This window comes from Mastigoproctus giganteus, chromosome 5, assembly GCF_048544385.1.
Source record: "Mastigoproctus giganteus isolate SK-2022 chromosome 5, ASM4854438v1, whole genome shotgun sequence".
Taxonomy (NCBI): domain Eukaryota; kingdom Metazoa; phylum Arthropoda; class Arachnida; order Uropygi; family Thelyphonidae; genus Mastigoproctus; species Mastigoproctus giganteus.
In genome coordinates, this window is record NC_143579.1 from 102,895,386 (window position 1) to 102,917,717 (window position 22,332).

The following is a 22,332-nucleotide window of genomic DNA, read 5'->3' on the forward strand; positions in this document are numbered from 1 at the left end:
TCCTGAGCTGGATATCATCATTCATCTTTTTCTTGGTGATTCCCTTTTAGTTCTGACCCTTGTTCTTTCTCTTTCTCTCTCTCTCTTTCTCTCTCTCTCAGGGTTAAAAAAAAAAAATTTTTTTTTGGCTGGTGCAGTATAAACATCAGGCTTCTTTGCACCATATGGCTAATAATAATAATGAAATTAACATACAAATTTTATGAAACTGTAAAACAAGAAATAGTATCAAAAATCAGTAAAATGAAAACAGAAAACAAAACAAAAAATTTGCCCATCCATGGATGAATGCAGTTTTCAAAATCAGCAATACATTAATTTACATATTACGACGATGGAAACCAAAAATTTGGCTACATCAGATGTGTTGTTTTGGCAGCGTAAAGCCTTGAGAGCTTAAGCTGTTCCAAATAAATTCACTTCTGCAAATGGTAGATATCGGAATTCCATTTTTACCACCAGCTCTGAAACAGTTTTTTCAAGTGGAGGGCTATTATTGCTAATTGTAAAAAATTTATCAATGGTTTTGGCATTTTTGGAAGTGCAAGGAACAGTCTTCTTTTTGGTTTCATTTCATAGCATGCACACCAACCAAGTGCCTATGTAAGCCTCTTATTGATGATACTTTACGTCCTAGTATTTCTTTTACTCAGATTGCATTACACTCAATCATTACTGGTGCCTCCATAGCCAGGTGGGAAGGAGCAGCAGTGCGTAGTCACACACTTCTTGATTAGACCTGTGTTCGAGCCCGTTGGGCGCCTCCGTAGCCAGGTGGGAAGGAGCAGCAGTGCGTAGCACACGCTTCTTGATTAGACCGGGGTTCGAGCCCGTCACCACCAAATACGGAGGATGCGGAAAGGTCAGGGAATGACCACCGCATATCCCGGAGCAATATGGCCTTAGTTGCTAATGCTCCTAAAATCCAAAATAACAATAACAACAACAACAATCGAGCCCGTTACCACCAAATACGGAGGATGCGGAAAGGTCAGGGAATGACCACCGCATATCCCGGAGCAATATGGCCTTAGTTGCTAATGCTCCTAAAAACCAAATAACTCAATCATTAATTCTCTTGAAATAGTTCCATACATCATTATATTCACTCATCTTCTATGGCCTATAATAAATTACCAGAAAGCAAAATTTCAGAAAATTAAAAATTAAGTTATAGCATTATATATTTATATTAAAATTATTTAAATAAAAAGTTGTTCTAACAAGTTATTTCATTTAGGTGGGAAAAAAAATTGTTCTAAATGAGCATTAATGAGTATTATTTACAATTAATTTAGCAATCAAGGTCAAAAATGAATAATTAAACTATGTTCACTTGAAATGAGTCAAGAAGTCCAGGAAGTGTACCCAAAGCCAGAAAAGGGTTCTTCAAATAACTCTTTATGTATGAGAGTTATCAGGGGCACCTTTATGCATAGGCAGGGTAGCAGTTGCTTGGGGTGGCAAATTGTAAAGGGTGCCTTTTTTTTTTTTTTTTTAAATATAGCACGAGACCAAAAAATAACACTATTAGAGTTAGCCCTTAGATACAAGGTGCGGTTCAAGTGAAACAAGAAATATTTTTAAAATCATTTATTATTTTAAATACAACAATTTCAGTGATTATCCCTTTCAGAATACTTTCCGGCTGTGCCCTTGCAGCACTCCATTCATGATTTCCAGGATCTAAAACATCAGCGGAAGTCCTAAGAAAATACCACCTTTAATTGCTGTGTTGTGTTTTTCTGAATGTCTGCTAAATCCTCAAATCATTCTCCTTTGAAGTGGATTTTAATTTTTGGGAACAGAAATGGTGACAGATCTGAAAAATAAGGTAGGGGGCTTCAATGTTCTGATCTTGTTTTTCGTTATGAACTCTCTCTCATTGCAACAGAGGAATGACACGGCACGTTATCGTGATACAAAAATCATTTGTCTGGCCATAAATTGGGCCATATCTTTCAAATTTTCACATAGTCTTCGTAAAATCCCAATGTAGTGTCTGATTTGGCAGGACAAATTCATGATGGACAACACTTTCATGATGGACAACAATTAACGAACATGACAGGCACAGACTTGACCTTCGATTGAGACATTCTTTTTTTTTTTTTTTTTTTTTTTTTTTGGTAGTTGGCGCATCGGTCCTCGTATAACACGTGTTTACATTACACGAATTCGATCATACACGATTTATAAATAGGGGAACGTTATCTTATATAACACGAACCGAATTCGCTTATGCACGATTCGCCTTTGTGTTTACAAGAAATGGCAGTCGAACGCGGAATCACCCCAACTGAACGCAACACGATAGGAATGAAGAAGATTCTGAAAATGTATTTATGTGTTTTATATCAGTGAAGGGGAAACACATTTCACCATAATAACGTAAAAACCAACACAATTCCAGTTATCGATATAATAGCAAATGCAATTAGATGGAGTTTACTACCAGTTTATAACAGATTTCACTAGCAGAAACGCAACTGGAAATTGTTTTTATTTTATGGTAGTAACCCCCAGAAATGTGCTTTAGTAAAATGTGAGGTGTTAATAGTGTATCTCGGCCTTTACGGTGTTGTTTATTCAGTTGCTACACGCGCGCAGCTTTGTTTATGTGTATCAAGCGTGCCTCCTCATTTTGTAATTGTGCTTTATTCCCTAAAAATGAGTAAAATACTTAAAAGGTGTGAAAAGGAAGCGTTCTGGCTAAGACACTGCAGATTCAGAGAGAAAAAAAAAAAAAAGCAATATCGATAAACAGAGGCGGACTGGATCAAAAATTCTTAACCAGGAAAATTTATAGTGGCCTCATACTACGGTTTATGGCCAAAATCACACCGGCCTCCGGCCCACCGTGGTTTCCCCCGTAAGGCTTCTGTCCGCCTCTGTCGATAGAGAAAAAATATGAAATTGTGAAACGCTTTGAGCGAAATGAAAGGCCATGTGATATTGCACGTGCTATAGACCTAAATCAGGCAACGCCGAGAATTACAAAGAATGCAGATAAAATTAAAACAACTTTCATAGCAGTAATTAAAATCCATTAGATTAAGACACAAGAATTGGAAGAGATGGAACGGCTGTCATCTGTTTGGATAGAAAATCAAACAAAAAACAAGTTTGCTTACGATAGAAGCAAAAGCATTAGCAATATTTTATTACGACTTACGTATTATAATTTATACTTATGTATTATAAAATACGTAAGTATTTTATTACGACTATTTTATTTAATATAATAATTTTTTTACGAATAAAATACGTATTTTATTCGTAAAAAATACTTTTTTAGTATTAAAAAATACTTTATATTTTTATTACGTATTTTAATCGTTATAAAATACTTAACGTATTTTATAACGATTAAAATTACCCGATTATTTATTGTTTGGTAATGTTTTGGTTCCAAATGTGTGTTCAATCTTGGGTGATCGGCACCTAACCCTACTTTTCCCATAGGGCCTGTTGTTTATATTGCACGATTTCGCATTGCACGAGGGTTTTTAGGAACGCAACTATCGTGCTATACGAGGACAGACTGTACTTTGATCCAAGCCCGAGGCGGGATTCGAACCCGCGACCTTTGGGTTGCCAGGCAGGCACTTTACCCACCTGGCTAGCCCGGTCGGCGAGACATTCTTTCTTTAAATGGGGAGAAGAGGGAGTTTACCACTGCATTCATTGAAGATTGGTTTGTGGATCATACTGAGACCAGGATTCATCTCCTGTTATCACTAATTCAAAAAGTTTGGAGTTTCATAAATTTTTACAGATTTGCACTGCAAACTTCTACATGTTTCCGTTCATCTGTGGATACGTGGAACCATTCATGACACACCTTTCTCATGCCCAACTGGTCTGTCAAAATTGTTCTTATTGTTTCTTTGTCAATGTGTACCTGTTCAGCAATTAGTTGAATGCTCATCCAACAGTCTTGGCATGTGATCTCAAATCTTTTCAACATTTTTATCTGTCATGGAAGTTTCTTGTCATTGTGGACATCTTCTGTTCTCTTAACCATTAGTGCCATTCATATACACATGGCCAACTCTTGATTTCATTATGTACACTTTTCCATAATATCTCCAATGTTTCTGCATCATTTTTGGCGTCTCCGTAACCAGGTGGGAAGGAGCAGCAGTGCGTAGCACACGCTTCTTGATTAGACCGGGGTTCGAGCCCGTCACCACCAAATACGGAGGATGCGGAAAGGTCAGGGAATGACCACCGCATATTCCGGAGCAATATGGCCTTAGTTGCTAATGCTCCTAAAAACCAAATAACAAACAAACATCATTTTTACCGAGTTTCACTAAAAATTTAATAACAATTCTTTGCTCTAAATTATCACTCATTTTTCCGCTGAAGGGTTAAAACACTGATGCACTTAAAGAGGCACAGTTCAACCAAAATTTAACTGATTGCAATGAAACAAAAACTGATCTGTAAGGAAAAAAACAAGCTATAGCATGATATGAATGTTATTGACATGCACAGTAATAAGGTGTTGGTATCATTTTAGCTGCACCTCTTTTTTTAATGCATTCATTTCTTAAATTTTTAGCATTAGCATTATGGAGGCATTTGATGCAAGAAAGCAAGCTTATGCAGCATCAGCCAAAAAAAAAAAAAAAAAACCCACTTCCACTTCACCCCTCTGTTCGTTCAAAATACCTGTCCAGCTGAGCCTTAAACTTATTTAGGCTATCAACCTCCACCACAAGGGATGGAAGTCTGTTCCACTAATGAACCACCCGCTGGCTAAAGGCAATTTTCCGCACTATCCTACATCTGTCTTTCCTCAATTTGAATTTATGCCCTCTCAGGTGATTTTTCTGAGCTAGAGGAAGAATCCCATCAGCATTGAGCATGCTTAAACCATTCAAGGCCTTATACACCTCTATCAGATCACCTCGCTGGTGCCTAGTCTCCAGACACTGTAATTTGCAAAACTTAAGCCTTTCTTCGTAAGAGCACCCCTTTGTTCCATTCACTAATTTTGTTGCCCTTCTCTGTACTCGTTCCAGCAGCTCTACATCCTTCTTGAAATGAGGCCTCCAGACCTGTATACAGTACTCTAGGTGTGGCCTGACCATTTCCTTATACAATGGAATAATCAACTCCTTATCCCTGCTGGAAAAATTCCTATATATCATTGACAATACTCCATGAGCTACTCTTGCAGCCCGTCTGCACTGCTCAGAGAACTTCATATCTGCCTGCACAACCACCCCCAAGTCCCTTTCATTCTCTACCATTGTCAGTGTAGTACCACAGAGTTGATACGTTGCTCTGGGGTTGCTGTTTCCCATGTGTAGTACTTTACATTTGTCAATGTTAAACTTCATTTGCCACCTCTCAGCCCATCTGCTCAACCTTTCCAGATCCTGTTGCAGCAGCATAGTGTCAGTGTCCTTGACAACCCTGCCAACCTTTGTATCGTCTGCAAACTTGGACATTAAGCTTGATATACCATCATCAATATCATTTATAAATACAGAAAACAATAATGGACCCAACACTGAGCCCTGAGGGACTCCACTAATAACATTAGTCCACGATGAGCAGTGTGTCTTCTCCCCCTCAACCACCCCTTTATCCATAGCAGCAATTTGCCTCCAATGTCACACTGCTCCAATTTGTGTAGCAGTCTTCCATGTGCAACAGTATCAAAAGCCTTTCTAAGATCCAAGTATATAATATCAAAGTTATTCCCTGCATCCAGTTCTTTTGTGACTGCATCATAGTATCCAATCAAGTTGGTCAGGCAAGACCTCCCCTTAACAAAACCATGCTGTGTCTGAGCTATAACTGAAGTCTTGTCTAAATGATCCTGCAGTGCTTCTTTAACCAGTGCCTCCATTAATTTTCCTTGAACAGAAGTTAAGCTCACAGGTCTATAATTACTTGTGTCAGCCTTTGATCCTCCTTTGTGAATTGGGGTCACATTTGCACATTTCCAGTCTATGGGTACCTCCCCTGAGTCCAAGGAAGCTCTCATAATTATGGCTAAGGGTTTTCTTACTTCCTTTGCTTCCTCCTTTAATATAACTGGATAGATCCCATCCACCCCGGGTGCCTTTCTTGTGTTTATCTTCAACAGTTTCTCCTCCACTTTACTCCCAGTTATTTCAAGATTCTGTAGCTTACTGCTAGAGTTGAATACACCTCTGGCATTCCCCTCGCTGAATAACTCCTCATGTGTGAATGTTGATGCAAAATATTCATTTAGTTTGTTAGCTACCTGAGCAGGATCATCAACAGTTGACCCATCAATATCAAGTGGACCAATCTGATTCATCCCCTTCCTTCTAGAGTTTACATATGAAAAGAACTCTTTACTCTTTTTCTTTGCATCCTTTGCCAAAGATTTCTCATAATCTGCCTTCACCTGCCTAACCTCCTTTGTAACTTGGTTACAAATCAACTTATATCTATCATAGGCTTCTGTGTCACATATTAATTTATATGTATCCCAAGCATTTTTCTTCTCTGTCATATGTCTCATTAGTTCATCTGATATCCATTTAGGCATAAACCTTGAACAATACTTCTTAGTTGGTATGTAAAGCCTAGTAGCTTCCAAGATAAGTTCTTTGAATGCTTCCCATTTTGAATTTGCTGTTGGTAACATCATCAGTTTGTCCCACTGTATAGAATTTAAATACTGTCTCAGTCCATCGTAGTCGCCTTTACGGAAGCAATAACCCTTCCCTTTACCCCTAATGGTAGTTACCTCTTTGAGTAAATCCCACTTCAGCACACTGTGATCACTGCCACCTAGTGGTTCATTTATCTGCAGATTCTTAATGCATGAAGAATCACTACTGATAATAAAATCAAGAATATTACTCCCTCTAGTTGCCTCCCGAACATGCTGATGTAGAAAACAATCATCCAATAAATCCACAAAAGCCCTGCTAGTGTGTGAGTAACCAGCCCCCAAATTCCAGTCAGTATCTGGGATATTAAAATCTCCCATTATAAGACTCTCTGATTTACTGGCCCACTCTATTTCCCTGTACAGTTCCTTATTATACTCATCAGAGTCATTAGGCCTATAGCACACTCCTACTCTCAATTTTGATCTCCCAATGCTTATGTCACACCAAACTGACTCAACACTGCACTGTCCAGTGATGTCGACTGGCTTCACTTCCTTGGTTTTTATGTGTTTCTTAACTACTAGCATAATCCCTCCCCCCTTCCTATCCTTTCTGTAGATGTTGTACTCCCCAAATTGCAGTTCTGCAACCCTTATATCTGTGTGACACCACGTCTCTGATATCCCAACAATATCTGCCTTTGATGTTTTGAGCAATACCTCAAATTCATCAAATTTATTTACTAAACTCCTAGCATTGGTGTACACGCAAGTATACCTGCACCTGTTTCTATTCTTAGCTACCCTAACACAACCCATGTGTTTACTTGTACCGCAATGGCTCCCAGCAGTCTCTGAAATACCATGCATCTTGTTTTTCAGGCTTCTGCTCATTCTAATAGAAGCAGTGCAAGAATCTCTTTCACCTCTGCCAGTGGCTACTGTCAATCTATTGGTCTTTGTCTCCCCCCAAGCTAGCAGTTTTCCGACCCACCTAACACTGCCTCGATAGCATCAGCAAATATTCTTGCACCCTTTCTATTTAAGTGTATCCCATCCCTGTAGAAGCAATCTCTCCTGTTAACAAGTACAGTCCAGGCTGAAAAAAATTCTACCCCTTGAGCCTTGCACAATCTTTCCAGGGCCGAATTGATCGACAAGGCTCTCATCATATACTCCCTCCTATCGTGTCTGGGCAGAATTGCAGACACTTTCAAATTCAACCCTAATTCTCGGCTTTTGTTCAACAGTGACCTGTACTTGTTAAGTAATTCTGCCGGTCTCCTACTCTTAATATTATTAGTGCCAACGTGTACAACTATATCACCTTTTGTGCCCTTAAAATTGTATAATATTGCCAATTGACTAACACTATAACTGTAATTGCACTATGAAAATAACAAAATACTGTGCAAGCTAAGACATTACTGCATCCTACCAAAGTCAACTCTGTCTGTCTGTCTTTTTTTTTTTTTTTTTTTTTTAAACCAAGGTATCTTGGTTTAAAAAAAAAAAGGTTTGGATTGAAATCACCAGCCATTATCTATCCACTACAGGATGAAGGCCTCTCCAGCAACTTTCCATTTCTTTCTGTTTTGTGCAATAGCCATCCATTTACTACCCACAAACTCATGAATTTCATCTGTCCATCGCCATCGTTGTCTTCCAGGTTTTCTTCTAGCTCCTCTTGGGTACCATTCTCCTATTTTCATAGTCCATCTGTCATGCCTTCGAGCTATGTGTCCTGCCCAAGACTATTTTAGTACTTTAGTTTTGATAAGAATGTCCTTTACTTGAGTTTTTTTTGCCTAATCCATATGTTTCTCTTCTTATCTAACAGTCTGGTTCCCAATATAATTCATTCCATTCTTTGCTGTGTCATTTTCAGCTTCTCTTCCATTCCTTTGGTGAGTGCCCAAGTTTCACTTCCATAACTCATGGTGGGTAGTATACATTGGTTCATTATTTTACGTTTCAGACAAATTGGGATATTGCTCCTCAGTGTGTGACTATATTTCCTGAATGCTATCCATCCAAAATTTATTCTTCTCTTGACTTCCAGCCATTTATCATTATTACAGCAGTTGACTTGTCCCAGATAAGTATATGACTCCAGCTTTTCAATTACTGCTCCTTCAATCATTATATCCCTTTCTATGGCATACTTCTTCATCATTACTTTTGTTTTAGCCATATTCATCTTTAGTCCAAAATCCTTACTAACTCTTTGAGAGGGCACTGACTCTCTTTAAAAATTACAGCTGTGAGTTACAGGCTCCGAAAAACCAATAAGTGTTGGCCTTTTTATTTACATAATTGTTATTTTATATTGTACTTAATATGTAGTCTTATAGTTACGCTGGTTATTTTTATTTTAATCTAGATAGAGTTTTTGTGGATTACTACTTAATTTACATAAAACCGTTATTTTCGTTCGAATCTTGCAGCCATTGTTTTTGTGTATAATGGTAGGGAATTCAAAGTTTTCATTGAGATAGGCAGGTAGCTCTAACGCATAATTATATAGATTAATACGCTTCACTGTTTCTATTAGATAGCGTAGTATTGACATTTAATTAATTTAATTTTTTAATCTTGCTAATTTAAAATAGCATGCCCCAAACTAGAGCAGCAAAGCAACGGGCACAAAGTGGCAGGAGTGCTGTGACTCGGGGGAGAACTGAGGGGGGGGGGGCGATTCTCCAAATCATCACAGCCTAAAAAAATGTACAACTTGTGAAATGTTTGCCGAATTCTCTGGAATGGAACATGATATTGCCATGGGGGGAATGTCTTTGTGTGTGCGCGTTGTAAGGAGTGTAAGGAAATCAGGCGACAACTCAGCGTTGTTATGGGCCTATATGAGAGTTTGAAGGACAGGGTGGATGCCCCCGAAAGATCTAAATTGAGGGGCCCATCAAGCTCTCAGCTGCCCACATCAATGCCAGAGCTTGCACTTGGTCATCAAGCACCACAGCGGCAACCCACAAGGCAGAATGTGCTGGTCCCACAGGAACTAGTAGTTGTTGGTGACTCTATTGTCAGGGAAACGGATAACATGCTTTGTAAAAAGGATAGGTGGAACAGGACCAGGATATGTCTGCCAGGGGCAAAGGTTGATGATGTTGTTTAGCAGATATCATCTTTTAAGGGCACAAAGGTGATATAGTTGTACACGTTGGCACTAATAATATTAAGAGTAGGAGACCGGCAGAATTACTTAACAAGTAGAGGTCACTGTTGAACAAAAGCCGAGAATTAGGGTTGAATTTGAAAGTGTCTGCAATTCTGCCGAGACACGATAGGAGGGGGTATATGATGAGAGCCCTTTCGATCAGTTCGGCTCTGGAAGGATTGTGCAAGGCTCGAGGGATAGAATTTTTTTCAGCCTGGTCTGTACTTGTTAACAGGAGAGACTGCTTCTACAGGGATGGGATCCACTTAAATAGAAAGGGTGCAAGAATAATTGCTGATGCTATCGAGGCAGTTTTAGGTGGGTCGGAAAACTGATAGCTTGGGGGAATACAAGGACTAATAGTTTAACAGTAGCCGTAGGCAGAGGTGAAGGTGATGTGAAGGTGATTCTTGCACAACTTCTATTAGAATAAGTAGCAACCTGGAGCGAGGGGTGTTGGGGGTTTCAGGGATGGATGGCAGTCATCCTGAAATAGGTGGGTATATGGGATGTGTTAGGGTAACTAGGAATAGGAGCATGTATGCTTGCATGTATACCAATGCTAGAAGTATAGTAAATAAATTTGATAAATTTGAAGTGTTGGTCAAGACATCAAAGGCGGATATTGTTGGGATAGCAGAGACGTGGCGTCACACAGATGTAGGGAATACAGAACTGGAATTTGGGGAGTACAATATGTACAGAAAGGGTAGACAGGATAGAAAGGGAGGAGGTGTTATGCTGTTAGTTAAGAAAAGCATAAAATCAATAGAAGTGCACCCAGTTGATATAGAGGAACAGTGCACTGTTGAGTCAGTTTGGTGTGACATAAGCACTGCGAAAGCAAAAATAAGAGTAGGGGTGTGTTATAGGCCTAATGACTCAAATGAGCACAATGAACAATTATACAGAGAAATAGAGTGGGCCAGTAAATCAGAATGTCTTATAATGGGGGATTTTAACTTCCCAGATATTGACTGGAACTTGTGGGTTGGTCACTCACACACTAGTCAGACTTTTGTGGATTTATTGGATGATTGTTTTCTGCAGCAGCATGTTCGAGAGGCAACCAGAGAGAGTAATACTCTTGATTTGGTTATCAGCAGTGATCACTTGTGTATTAAGAATTTGCAGATAAAGGAATCACAAGGTGGCAGTGATCACAGTGTACTGATGTGGGATTTACTTAAAGATATAATTACCATCAGGGGTAAAGGAAATGGTTTTTGCTTCCATAAAGGTGAGTACAGTGGTCTCAGAAAGTTTTTAAATTCTGTACAGTGCAATAAACTGATGATGTTACCAACAGTAAATTCTAAGTGGGAAGCATTCAAGGAATTAATCGTGGAAGCTACTAAAAGTTTCATACCTATTAAGAAATATTAATGGCCTAAATGGTTATGAAATGAACTAATGAGACTCGTAACAGAGAAGAAAAATGCATGGGATGCATATAAATTATCAAGCGACTCAGAAGCCTATGGCAGATATAAGCTAGTCTGTAATCAGGTTATGAAGGAAGTTAGGCAGGCGAAGGCAGATTACGAGAAATCCTTGGCAAAAGATGCTAAGAAAAACAGCAAGGATTTCTTTACTTATATAAACTCTAAAAGGAAGGGGATAAATCTGATTGGCCCACTTGATATCGATGGATCGACTGTTGATGATCCTGCCCAGATAACAAACAAACTGAATGAGTATTTTGCATCTACATTCACACACGGAGTTATTAAGGTTATCAAATTATAGCCGGATACTTAATGATTTTTTAATAACTGAGAGCAAATGGAGGAGAAATTGTTGAAGTTAAACATAAGAAAAGCACCTGGGGTGGATGGGATCTATCCAGTTATATTAAAGGATGTGGCAAAGCAACTAAGCAAACCCTTGGCCATAATTATGAGAGCATCCTTGGACTCAGTGGAGGTTCCCACAGACTGGAGATGTGCAAATGTATCCCCAATTCACAAAGGGGATCAAAGGGTGACGAGTAATTACAGACCAGTTAGTTTAACTTCTGTTCTGGGTAAAATAATGGAGTCACTGGTTAAAGATGCATTGCAGGATCATCTAGACAAGACTGCAGCAATAATTCAGACACAGCATGGGTTTGTTAAGGGAAAGTCTTGTCTGACAAATTTGATAGGATATTATGATGTGGTTATAAAGGAACTGGATGCAAAAAATAATTTTGATATCATCTATTTGGATTTCAGGAAAGCTTTTGACACTGTTGCGCATGAAAGATTATTGTACAAATTGGAGCAGAATGGAATTAAGGGTAAGTTGCTACAATGGATAAAAGGATGGTTAAGTGGGAGAAGACAGAGGGTGGTAATCAATGGGGTTTTGTCGTGGACTAATGTTATTAGTGGAGTCCCACAGGGTTCAGTGTTGGGTTCACTGTTGTTTTGTATATTTATCAATGATATTGATGAAGGTATATCAGACTTAATGTCAAAGTTTGCAGATGATACAAAGGTTGGCAGGGTTGTTAATGACAGTAATGGCAGTGTGCTACTGCAACAGGATCTAGATAATTTGGGCAGATGGGCTAAGAAGTGGCAACTGAAGTTTAACCTTGACAAATACAAAGTACTGCATATGGGTAGAAGTAACCCCAAAGAAACGTACCAACTGTGTGGTACTACACATAGAGTGGTAGAAAATGAAACAGACCTGGGAGTAATTGTGCAGGCAGATATGAAGTTTTCTGAGCAATGCAGACAGGCTGCCAGGGCAGGTCATGGGGCTTTGTCAATGATATATTGGAATTTTGCTACCAGGGAAAAGGTGATTATCCCTCTGTATAAGGAAATGGTCAGGCCACGCCTTGAGTATTGCGTACAGGTCTGGAGGCCTCATTTTAGGAAGGATGTAGATTTACTTGAGCGTGTACAGAGAAGGGCAAGATTGGTGAGGGAATGAAGGGATCCTCTTACCAAGAGGGGCTTAAGTTCTGCAATTTGCAGTGGCTGGAGACTAGGCACCTGCGCGGTGATCTGATTGAGGTATATAAGGCCTTGAGTGGGTTGAGCATGCTGAATTCTGATGGGATCCTTCCACTTGTTCAGATTATGAACCTAAGGAGGCATAAATTCAAATTAAGAAAAGACAGATGTAGGATAGATGTGCGGAAATTTGCCTTTAGCCAGCGGGTGGTTAATTGCTGGAACAAACTTCCATCTGTCGTGGAAGTTGATAGGTTGAATAAATTTAATGAGGAACTGGACAGGCATTTGGAGGGAATGGTGTGATTTTTTTTTTTTTTTGTTTTGGCTGATGCTGTATAAGCTCATACACATGCTTTCTTGCATCACATGCCACTACTACTACTACTCTGCATAACTGATTAAGATTTTCCTCTAATTCTTTGGGAACATGGCTTATGACCACAATGTCATCTGCATATCGTAAATGGTTTAAGTACTTTCCATTCACATTGACTCCTTTCTGCAATCAGTCTAATCTTCTGAAAGCTTCCTCAAAGGCAGCAGTAAACAACTTCGGACATAGTGTCTCCTTGTCGAACTCCTTTCTCAATTTTAAATTTGCTACTTTCTTTGTTTAGTCTAATAAAGGAGGTAGTGTTCTCATATTTTCTTCAAAATCATAATATATGGGGTATCTATGCCTTGTCTTTCCAGTGCCCGAAACATTACCTTATGCTGTATGGAGTCAAATACCTTTTCATAATCCACAAATGCAAGGTATAATGGTGTTTTATATTCATTTGCTTTCTCCATTAGCTGTGACATTATGTGAAGGTGATACATAGTTGAGAATCCTGTCCTAAAGCCAGCTTGCTTTATTGGTTGATTCTCTTCAAGTATTCTTTCTAATCTGTTAGTAATGACCCTTGTGAACAACTTGTAGATGTGGGATAACAAGCTAATTGGTCTATAATTTCCAATTTATGATTTGTCTCCTTTCTTATGCAGCAAAACTATGGTTGCGTTATTCCACTCCTTAGGCATCACACCTTTTCTAATGCATTTTTTTGAAGAGTCTTGCAGTTTGTGTCACGTCTCTTGTCCCAATTTTAACAACTCTGCAGTAACTTCATCTTTCCCTCGGGGCTTTCTGATTCTTCATTTTCTTCAATGCATGTTCTGCCTCATCAGGAAGGATATTGGGTATGTTGTATGTGTTACTAATTTGAGATCCATCTTCCCCACTGTTGGCATCATCCCCTCACTCCTTGTATAATTCTCTATAGTAGTCTTCTGCTATTTGAATTATCCTTCTCTGCTTTTTATAAGTACACCATCGCTATTCTTCAGTTTCAGTATCATTTGTCTTTCTGTATTACTGCTCATGGCTGCTGATTTAAATCTTTTGTTTTCCCTTAATGCTTGTTCTACTTTTCTTGTGTTAAATCTTCTTTTGTCCTCTCTGAGTCTCTTTCTAATGGTTCATCATGACAAGTGTTTCTTGACTAATTTTTTTCTTCTTTGGATTTCTTTTTACCTATAGGTTTCTTGGGCTTTATCACTTTCAGAAAGTTCCTTGTCGATATCTTGGTCCTGAGCCGTTTGCAGAAGCTCAAACTTGTTCTCAAGTTCCAGTACATACTGCTTTTTCTCCTCTTCTGTTATCTCAAAGACCTTCATATTATTTACTCCAATCAGTTTTTTTCTTTCTTTTCTTACATCTATATCAAGTATGCATCTTACCATTCTGTGATCACTTCCAACATTTACCTTGTTCAGGACAGTAACATCATTCATGATATATCTTCTGTTAGTGAGGATGAAGTTGATTTCATTAGTTAATCCATTTGGGCTCTTCCATGTCTACTTTCTGTTTAACCTTTTCTCGAAAAAAAAAGTGTTCATTATTGACAATGCTCGAGGTTCTGCAAATTCCACAAGTCTCATTTCTTTCACCAATTCCAAAATTTCCTATAGTTCCCCTTTCTGCACTGTTTTGTCTCTTTCCAACCTTAGCATTGAAGTCCCCCCATAATGATAGTATAGTACAGTGGTTTTCAACTTTTTTTAATAACGGCACCCCTAAGTAATTTATTTTATTTTGCAGCACCCCTAGTCAATTTTCTGACTGTTTGATCCGATTGTCCCTCTCTGTATATATAATATTAAAAAATATATGATATTTATAACAATAATATAATTATAAAAATTATTACATTTCATAATACAAATTATATATATACAGTATATAATTTTATTCTTTATATCAATTATAGATCACCACAAAATTAAAAAGATACTGTACACCTTTTTATAATGAAATAAACATAAATTAAAAAATAAGTTTAAGTAACTTAAACCCAAATTACGTGGTGCCCCTGGAATGGTGTTGCAGCACCCTAATGTGCGTGGCACCCTGGTTGAAAACCACTGGTGTAGTAGGTTTTCTGCTCATCTAGAAGACTCAATTTCGATGTACATTTTTTCAACTTCATCATCATGGCTCGATGTTAGTGCATAAATCATTATAACCTTTAGCTTGTACCTCTTAGAAATCCTAAGTAGTCTTGACACCCTTGATGTACTTCTGAATTCCAAAATGTTATTTTTTATATCTTTATGGACCAGAAAGCCAACTTTACCTTTGCTCCTTTCACTATTTCCATTGGTGTACAGCAGATTTCCACTTGATAAACTTATAAGTGATTAATTTCTTCTTGTTTCAGCTAAACCGATGATATTCCAATTCACATTTTCTAATTCCTTTTCCAGCTCTAATATCTTGTTTTCACCAATGAGCAATCTTGCATTGTAACAGGCCAAGTTCAGTTTCTGTGCATGGCAGCCTGGTCGTACCCAGAGATTCTTATCATGCTTCCACTGTTGTTGTTGTTATTTGGTTTTTAGGAGCATTAGCAACTAAGGCCATATTGCTCTGCGATATGCGGTGGTCATTCCCTGACCTTTCCACATCCTCCGTATTTGGTGGTGACAGGCTCGAACCCCGGTCTAATCAAGAAGCATGTGCTATGCACTGCTGCTCCTTCCCACCTGGCTACGGAGGCGCCCTGCTTCCACTCTGATCCTCTTGCTGCCATAAGAGGGGGAGGTAAAAGCCGCTGGGAACTGAGGGCCATTTGTTTCCTTGTGCTGTCATGTGCTGGAGGGTTTGGTCTTTTCCTCTTCACGCTGACCAGGCGTCTTGAAGAGAACCACTCTACATGTTCGTTGCCACCTAAGTGACGTAACAGGGTTTACCTTCAAGAGGGTGTGCATGAGTGGATTTTAGGTTGGTGGGCCAACTGGGCTTTTCCTAAATCTGAGATAGAAAGATATTGGATCCATCAGTGTCTGATAACACACAGAATGCCTGTTCCCCTCTAAGTGGTTCAAATACATTTCATGAAGTGGAATGTGTTCGAAAGATAAGCTAGGTGATTTTGCCTCATACATGTCATGTTGAAAAATGATCACAGATAACATCCAAGAGGCCATAGGGATATCCATCAGTATGTCAGCCATTGTTGGGAGTTTTATATCCTTTGATTCAATGGTAATGAATCTGTGTATGGTCATGAAATCTGGAATAGTGATAGAGGTGTTATGGAATGACAAATCTTGCTACACCTTGTTTCTTTCTATTGAGCTATTTAGCACACCTGACAATTATACACTACCTGTGCTATGTTAGCACTACAGAAACAGGGCCCTGTCAGTATCAGCACAACAGTGCTTCATATCATACAGTGAATGTCATGCAGGGCTTGTTTGTGGAAACAATATCAAAAAATTGGACTGGCAAGCTCAGATTCTACACCTCAATCCCATTGAACACTGTGGGACAAATTTGAGGTCTAGATTAGGCTTTAGCTGAAAATTACCTTCAAAACTAACCATAACAGCTGCTTTTGTAGGAGGAATAGAGATAAATTCCAGCTGATACCTACTAAAAGTTGGTAGATTGTATTCCCAGGATGGTAGGCTCTCATACAATCCAGTTATAGCTCTATTAAGGTTTTGAATTAAAAATATCTGTATGTGTGTGAATACTTTTGTCCATATAGAGGGCATATGGACAAAAGAATTGATCTAAATCACAAAGAAGGCATTTTTTATATAAAAATAAGATAAACACAGCAATTTTTAACTCTTTTGAATTTTTGAAAAACATTCATTTTAATTTGATCTTACACAAGGCTACCAAAGGTTTACGTGGTATTTCGTGACCAAGAAGAATGCAGGAAATGTAATTTTCACAGTAAAACTATTCCTTATAAATAGTATATCATCACAAATACCACAATTCTAAATTGTTGTTTAACTATCATTATCCATTAACTTTTTTTTTTTTTTTTTTTTTGTTGATTTCAGCACTTTTGTATGCCCCACAGAAATCATTGCCTTCAGTGACAGGATTCAGGAGTTCAAGAATATTAATACAGAAGTTGTTGCTTGTTCTGTTGATTCGCCCTTCACTCATTTGGCATGGTATGTATATATTTATGTGAAACATCATAATAATCAAGGGCATTTTTAGAAAAAATGCAAAATGATACATGAATAATAATTTGCTAGGTGCAGAGAATGTGAAGAAATTAGGTGTCAACTCTGTGTTCTGATGAGAACACAGAGTTGACACCTGTGTTCTATGAGAGTTTGAAGAGTCTGATAGATGCTCTGGAACGAATTAAAATGCGGGGCCCATCAAGCTCTCTGCCCAACTCAATGCTAGATCTCACTTTTGTGCACGAGGCAACACAGTGGCAATCTTCAGGGCTGAATGTGCTAGTTCCAGTTAGTTGTTGTTGGTGACTCAATTGTCAGGGAAATGGGAAAAATATGCAAAATGGATAGGTGGAATAGGACCAGGGTATATCTGCCAGGAGCAAAAGTTGATGACATTGTAGAGCAGATATCATATTTTAAGGGAACAAAAGGTGATATCATTGTACACACTGGCACTAATAACTTTAAGTGTTTGAGATCCATGGATTAACTTAACAAGTACAGGTCAATGTTGAAAAAAAGTTGGGAGTTAGGGTTAAATATGAAAGTGTCTGCAATTCTGCCCAGACGCGATAGGAGGGAGTATATGATGAGAGCCTTGTTGGTCAATTCGGCCCTGGAGAGATTGTGCAAGGCTCAAGGGGTAGAATTTTTTTCAGCCTGGTCTGTGCTTGTTGACAGGAGAGACTGCTTCTACAGGGATGGGGCACACTTAAATAGAAAGGGTGCAAGAATATTTGCTGATGCTATCGAGGCAGTGTTAGGTGGGGCGGAAAACTTCTAGCTTGGGGGGATACACAGACTAAAAGTTTAACAGTGGCCGCAGGCAGAAGCAAAAGTGATTTTTACACTGCTTCTATTAGAATGAGCAGCAGCCAGGAAAGCAAGGTAGTGGAGATTTCCAGGTTTTTTGATTTGGTAGTTGTTGGCGCATCGGCTTCTGTGGCCATATTGCACCTTCCAAGGTTTTTTGCAGTACTTTGATCCAAGCCCGAGGCGGGAATCGAACCCGCGACCTTTGGGTTGCCGGGCAGGTACTTTACCCACTCAGCTAGCCCGGTCGGCAGATTTCCAGGACTGCAAGCAGTCATAGTGGAACAAGTAAATACATGGGCTGTGTTAGGGTAATTAATAGTAGGAACAAGTGCATGTATACTTGCATGTACACCAATGCTAGGAGTATAGTAAATAAATTTGAAGTGCTGGTCAAGACATCAAAGGCGGATATTGTTGGCGTAGCAGAGACATGATGTCACACAAATATAAGGAATGCAGAATTGGAATTTAGGGAGTACAATGTGTACAGAAAGGATAGATAGGATAGGAAGGGAGGAGGGGTTATGCAGTTAGTTAAGAAACACAAAATCTAAGGAAGTGCATCCAGTTGACATAGATGGACAATGCAATGTTGAGTCAGTTTGGTGTGACATAAGCACTGGAAAGAAAAATGAGAGTGTTAGTTTGTTATAAACCTATTGACACTGATGAGTACAATGAACAATTATAAAGACAAATTGAGTGGGCCAGTAAATCAGAGTGTCTTATAATGGGGGATTTTAACTTCCCAGATATTGACTGGAACTTGTGGGTTGGTCATTCACACACTAGCAAGGAGGCTTTTGTGGATTTATTGGATGATTGTTTTATACAGCAGCATGTTAGAGAGGCAACCAGAGGAAGTAACACTCTTGATATGATTGTTATTGCATTAAGAATTTACAGATAAAGGAACCACTAGGCAGTGATCACAGTGTACTGATGTGGGATTTACTTAAAGATGAAACTACCATCAGGGGTAAAGAGAAGGGTTTTTGCTTCTGTAAAGGTGACTACAGTGGTCTCAGAGATTTTTTAAGTTCTATACAGTGGGAACAACTGATAATGTTACCAACAGGAAATTCTAAATGGGGAGCATTCGAGGAAGTAATCTTGAAAGCTACTAGGCTTTTTGTTCGAAATAAGGAATACTGTTCTAGGTTTAGGCCCAAATGGATGTCAGACGAACTAATGAGACTTGTGTCAGAGAAGAAAAATGTATGGGATGCATATAAATTATCAGGCGACACAGAAGCCTATGGTATATATAAGCTAGTCTGTAATCAAGTCAAAAAGGAAGTTATGCAAGTGAAGGCAGATTATGAGAAATCTTTGGCAAAGGACAGTAAGAAAAAAAACAGCAAGGACTTCTTTACGTATATAAACTCTAGAAGGAAGGGAATGAATCAGATTGGTCCACTTGATGTCATTGGTTTAACTGTTGATGATTCTGCTCATATAGCTGTCAAACTGAGTGAGTATTTTGTATCTACATTCACACATGAGGAGTTATTGAAGTAGAGGGCCATATGTTTATCAAACTGTAACAGGGAGTTAAATGATTTTGTAATAACTGAGAGCAAAATGGAGGAGAAATGTTGAAGTTAAACATAAGAAAGCACCTGGGGTGGATGGGATCTATCCAGTTATATTAAAGGATGTGGTAAAGGAAGTAAGCAAACACTTAGCCATAATTTTGAGAGCATCCTTGAATTCGGTCCAAGTCACCACTGAATGCAGTTGTTAAGATGTATCTCCAGTTCACAAAGCAGGATCAAAGGGTGACATGAGAACAGAAGTCAAGCTAACAGACCTGTTAGTTTGACTTTTGTTCCAGGAAAAATAATGTCATCACTGGTTAAAGAAGCACTGCAGGATCATCTAGACAAGACAGCAGCAATAATTCAGACACAGCATGGGTTTGTTAAGGAGAAGCCTTGTCTGACCAATTTGATTGGATACTATTGCATGGTCACAAAGGAACTGGATGCAAAAAATAATTTTGATATCATATACTTGAATTTCAGGAAAGCTTTTTATACTGTTGCACATGGAAGACTACTATACAAATTGGAGTAGTATAGCATTAATGGCAAGTTGCTATAATGGATAAAAGGATGGTTGGGTGAGAGAGGACAGAGTGGTAATCAATGGATATTGCCTTTTGTGGACTAATGTTATTAGTGCTGTGCCCCATGGTTCGGTGTTGGGCCCATTGTTGTTTTGTATATTTTCAGTGATATTGAAGAAGGTATATCAAGCTTAATGTCAAAGGTTGGGAGGGTTGTTGATAACAGTAATAAGAGTATTCTGCTGGAACAGGATCTAGAAAAGTTGGGTAGATGGGCTGAGAAGTGGCAACTGAAGTTTAACCTTACCAAATGCAAAGTACTGCATATGGGTAGCAGTAACCAGTTGTGAGCTATAGTGGGCTCACATGGGCTCATGAGAGCCCATTGTTATTTTTATTTATTTATTTTTTTTTTTTTTGAAAATTTTCAGGCCCATTGTTGAAATGATAATTTATTTTAAAATGAAATCCTGAATTCAATTATTGAGTATCCCGAGCTGTTACTATGGTGGGGCGAGCAGGCAAAATTAGCCAGTTATGTGTTTTAAAATTGCTTCATTTTTAATTTAATTAGTCAGACCTCTGTTTAACAAACTTCTTTATAGCGAATTTTTTGGCTATAAAGAATTCCACTTGGTAATTACATTTAAAATAGTTTCTGTAGAATGAAGAAAATTTCCATATAACAAACGGATTACGAGAGACATCTTTATACATATTGTTCCTACCTCAGGCGTTTAGGAAGTTAGAAAGCATGAATTAAGGGTTAAAGGGATTACCATTCCGTAATTTTATGGTTCCCATAAAACCAATGCAGCCATCTATTCCACCTACCGATAAGTCGCGCTAGTCAATATTCTTTCCATAGCCAGTCAGAAGATTAAGGCCTATTCCTGACATGGATAATAGCCTCTTGTCAACTGTTGTTGTGGTTCCCCCTTTACTCCGGAGAGCAGTCATCTGTTTTTTGGAGAAGTGAGTGATCTATGCCTTTCAATAAATTTCTCCTGTCTATGTTTACATGGCCATGGTAGCTGAATATCTGAGTGATTCTGACAGTTTGGACAGTATTCAAAGAACTAGTGACAGTAACAACGTCGAAGGGGTGGGGGGGAAAAGAGGTCAACTGAGACATTAAATGAACTTTCCAAAGGTGAAATGTTGGCAGATTTTGAAACTGTGTCAATGCCTTCACTGTGAAGAAAATGTTCCAAAAAAAAACTGTATGCATTATATTACCAATCCCCAAAACACCAGCATGATTGATTGAGGAAGATTTCTAAAGAACTTGAAGTGGAAATTATAAAGGTCGGTTGTGTGTTCGGGTCCAGATGGGTGGCTTGTAGCTTGAAGATGGCAATTGCAGTTTGTAGGAATTATCCTGCTTTGTGCAACCATTTTGAAACAGAAGTTAAATTTTCGGGATTATTAAACCAACTTTTAAATCTGGAATTTCTTAACTATTTAGAACTAATGATAGACATCCTGCAGGAGCGCTCTTACCTTCCAGAAAGTTGCAGCATCACTATAGTAAAAGCATATAAATTAATTATTCGAACTGTCAATGCTATTGCTAATTTGAAAAATTCTGGAGGAAATTATGAAGCTAAAATCGAGAGCATTTTGAAGTCGAAAGAATTTGCAGGAATCAAAATCGAAAGTAACAATACATTTAAAAAAATTACCTTTTGACTAGTTATTAAACTGCATTGTTTTATCCTTAAAAGATCGGTTAATGCAACAGAGTAATTTTAAATTAAATAAAGAAAATAATGATATCATTGACGATGAGGAATTGAAAGAAATTTTAAACATCTGCTACCTGAAATTGTGGATTATGGAAGAACCTTTGTCTCCATGGCAAGAGACATGAGAGCCATGGCATGAAAAACGAATAAGAAATTTAAGTTTTTTAATAAAATATGAAAAAAAATGTAATGATTTTAGAGATTTTGTCGAAGACAGTTTATCTTTAAAATTGAGCAAATTCCCTTTTCAATTAAAAAAGCTAGAAATATCATTGAAACCATTGCGATTAGCAGTGCTAAAAATGAGTGAGCTTTTAGTGTAATGAATAGTATTGTAACAATGAAAATGTCTTTGACAATTAAACATATTGCAGATTTGATGACCATAGATCTAAATGAGAAACCATTGCTTCAATTTGATCCAGATCATTACTTCAAATCTTTCCTCCGTAAAGATCACTCAGTTATTGAGC

General features: G+C 38.3%; 1 protein-coding gene across 1 annotated transcript in view; it reads left to right on the top strand.

Moving 5' to 3' along the window:
* The window catches only part of LOC150085598 (peroxiredoxin-4-like), a 148,904-nt gene that overhangs the window by 46,779 nt on the left and 79,793 nt on the right, over nt 1-22,332 (top strand). Inside the window, exon 3 of the mRNA XM_090374132.1 lies at nt 17,090-17,206. Coding sequence (XP_090230258.1) covers nt 17,090-17,206 — 117 coding nt within the window. The remainder of the gene's footprint in view (nt 1-17,089; nt 17,207-22,332) is intronic.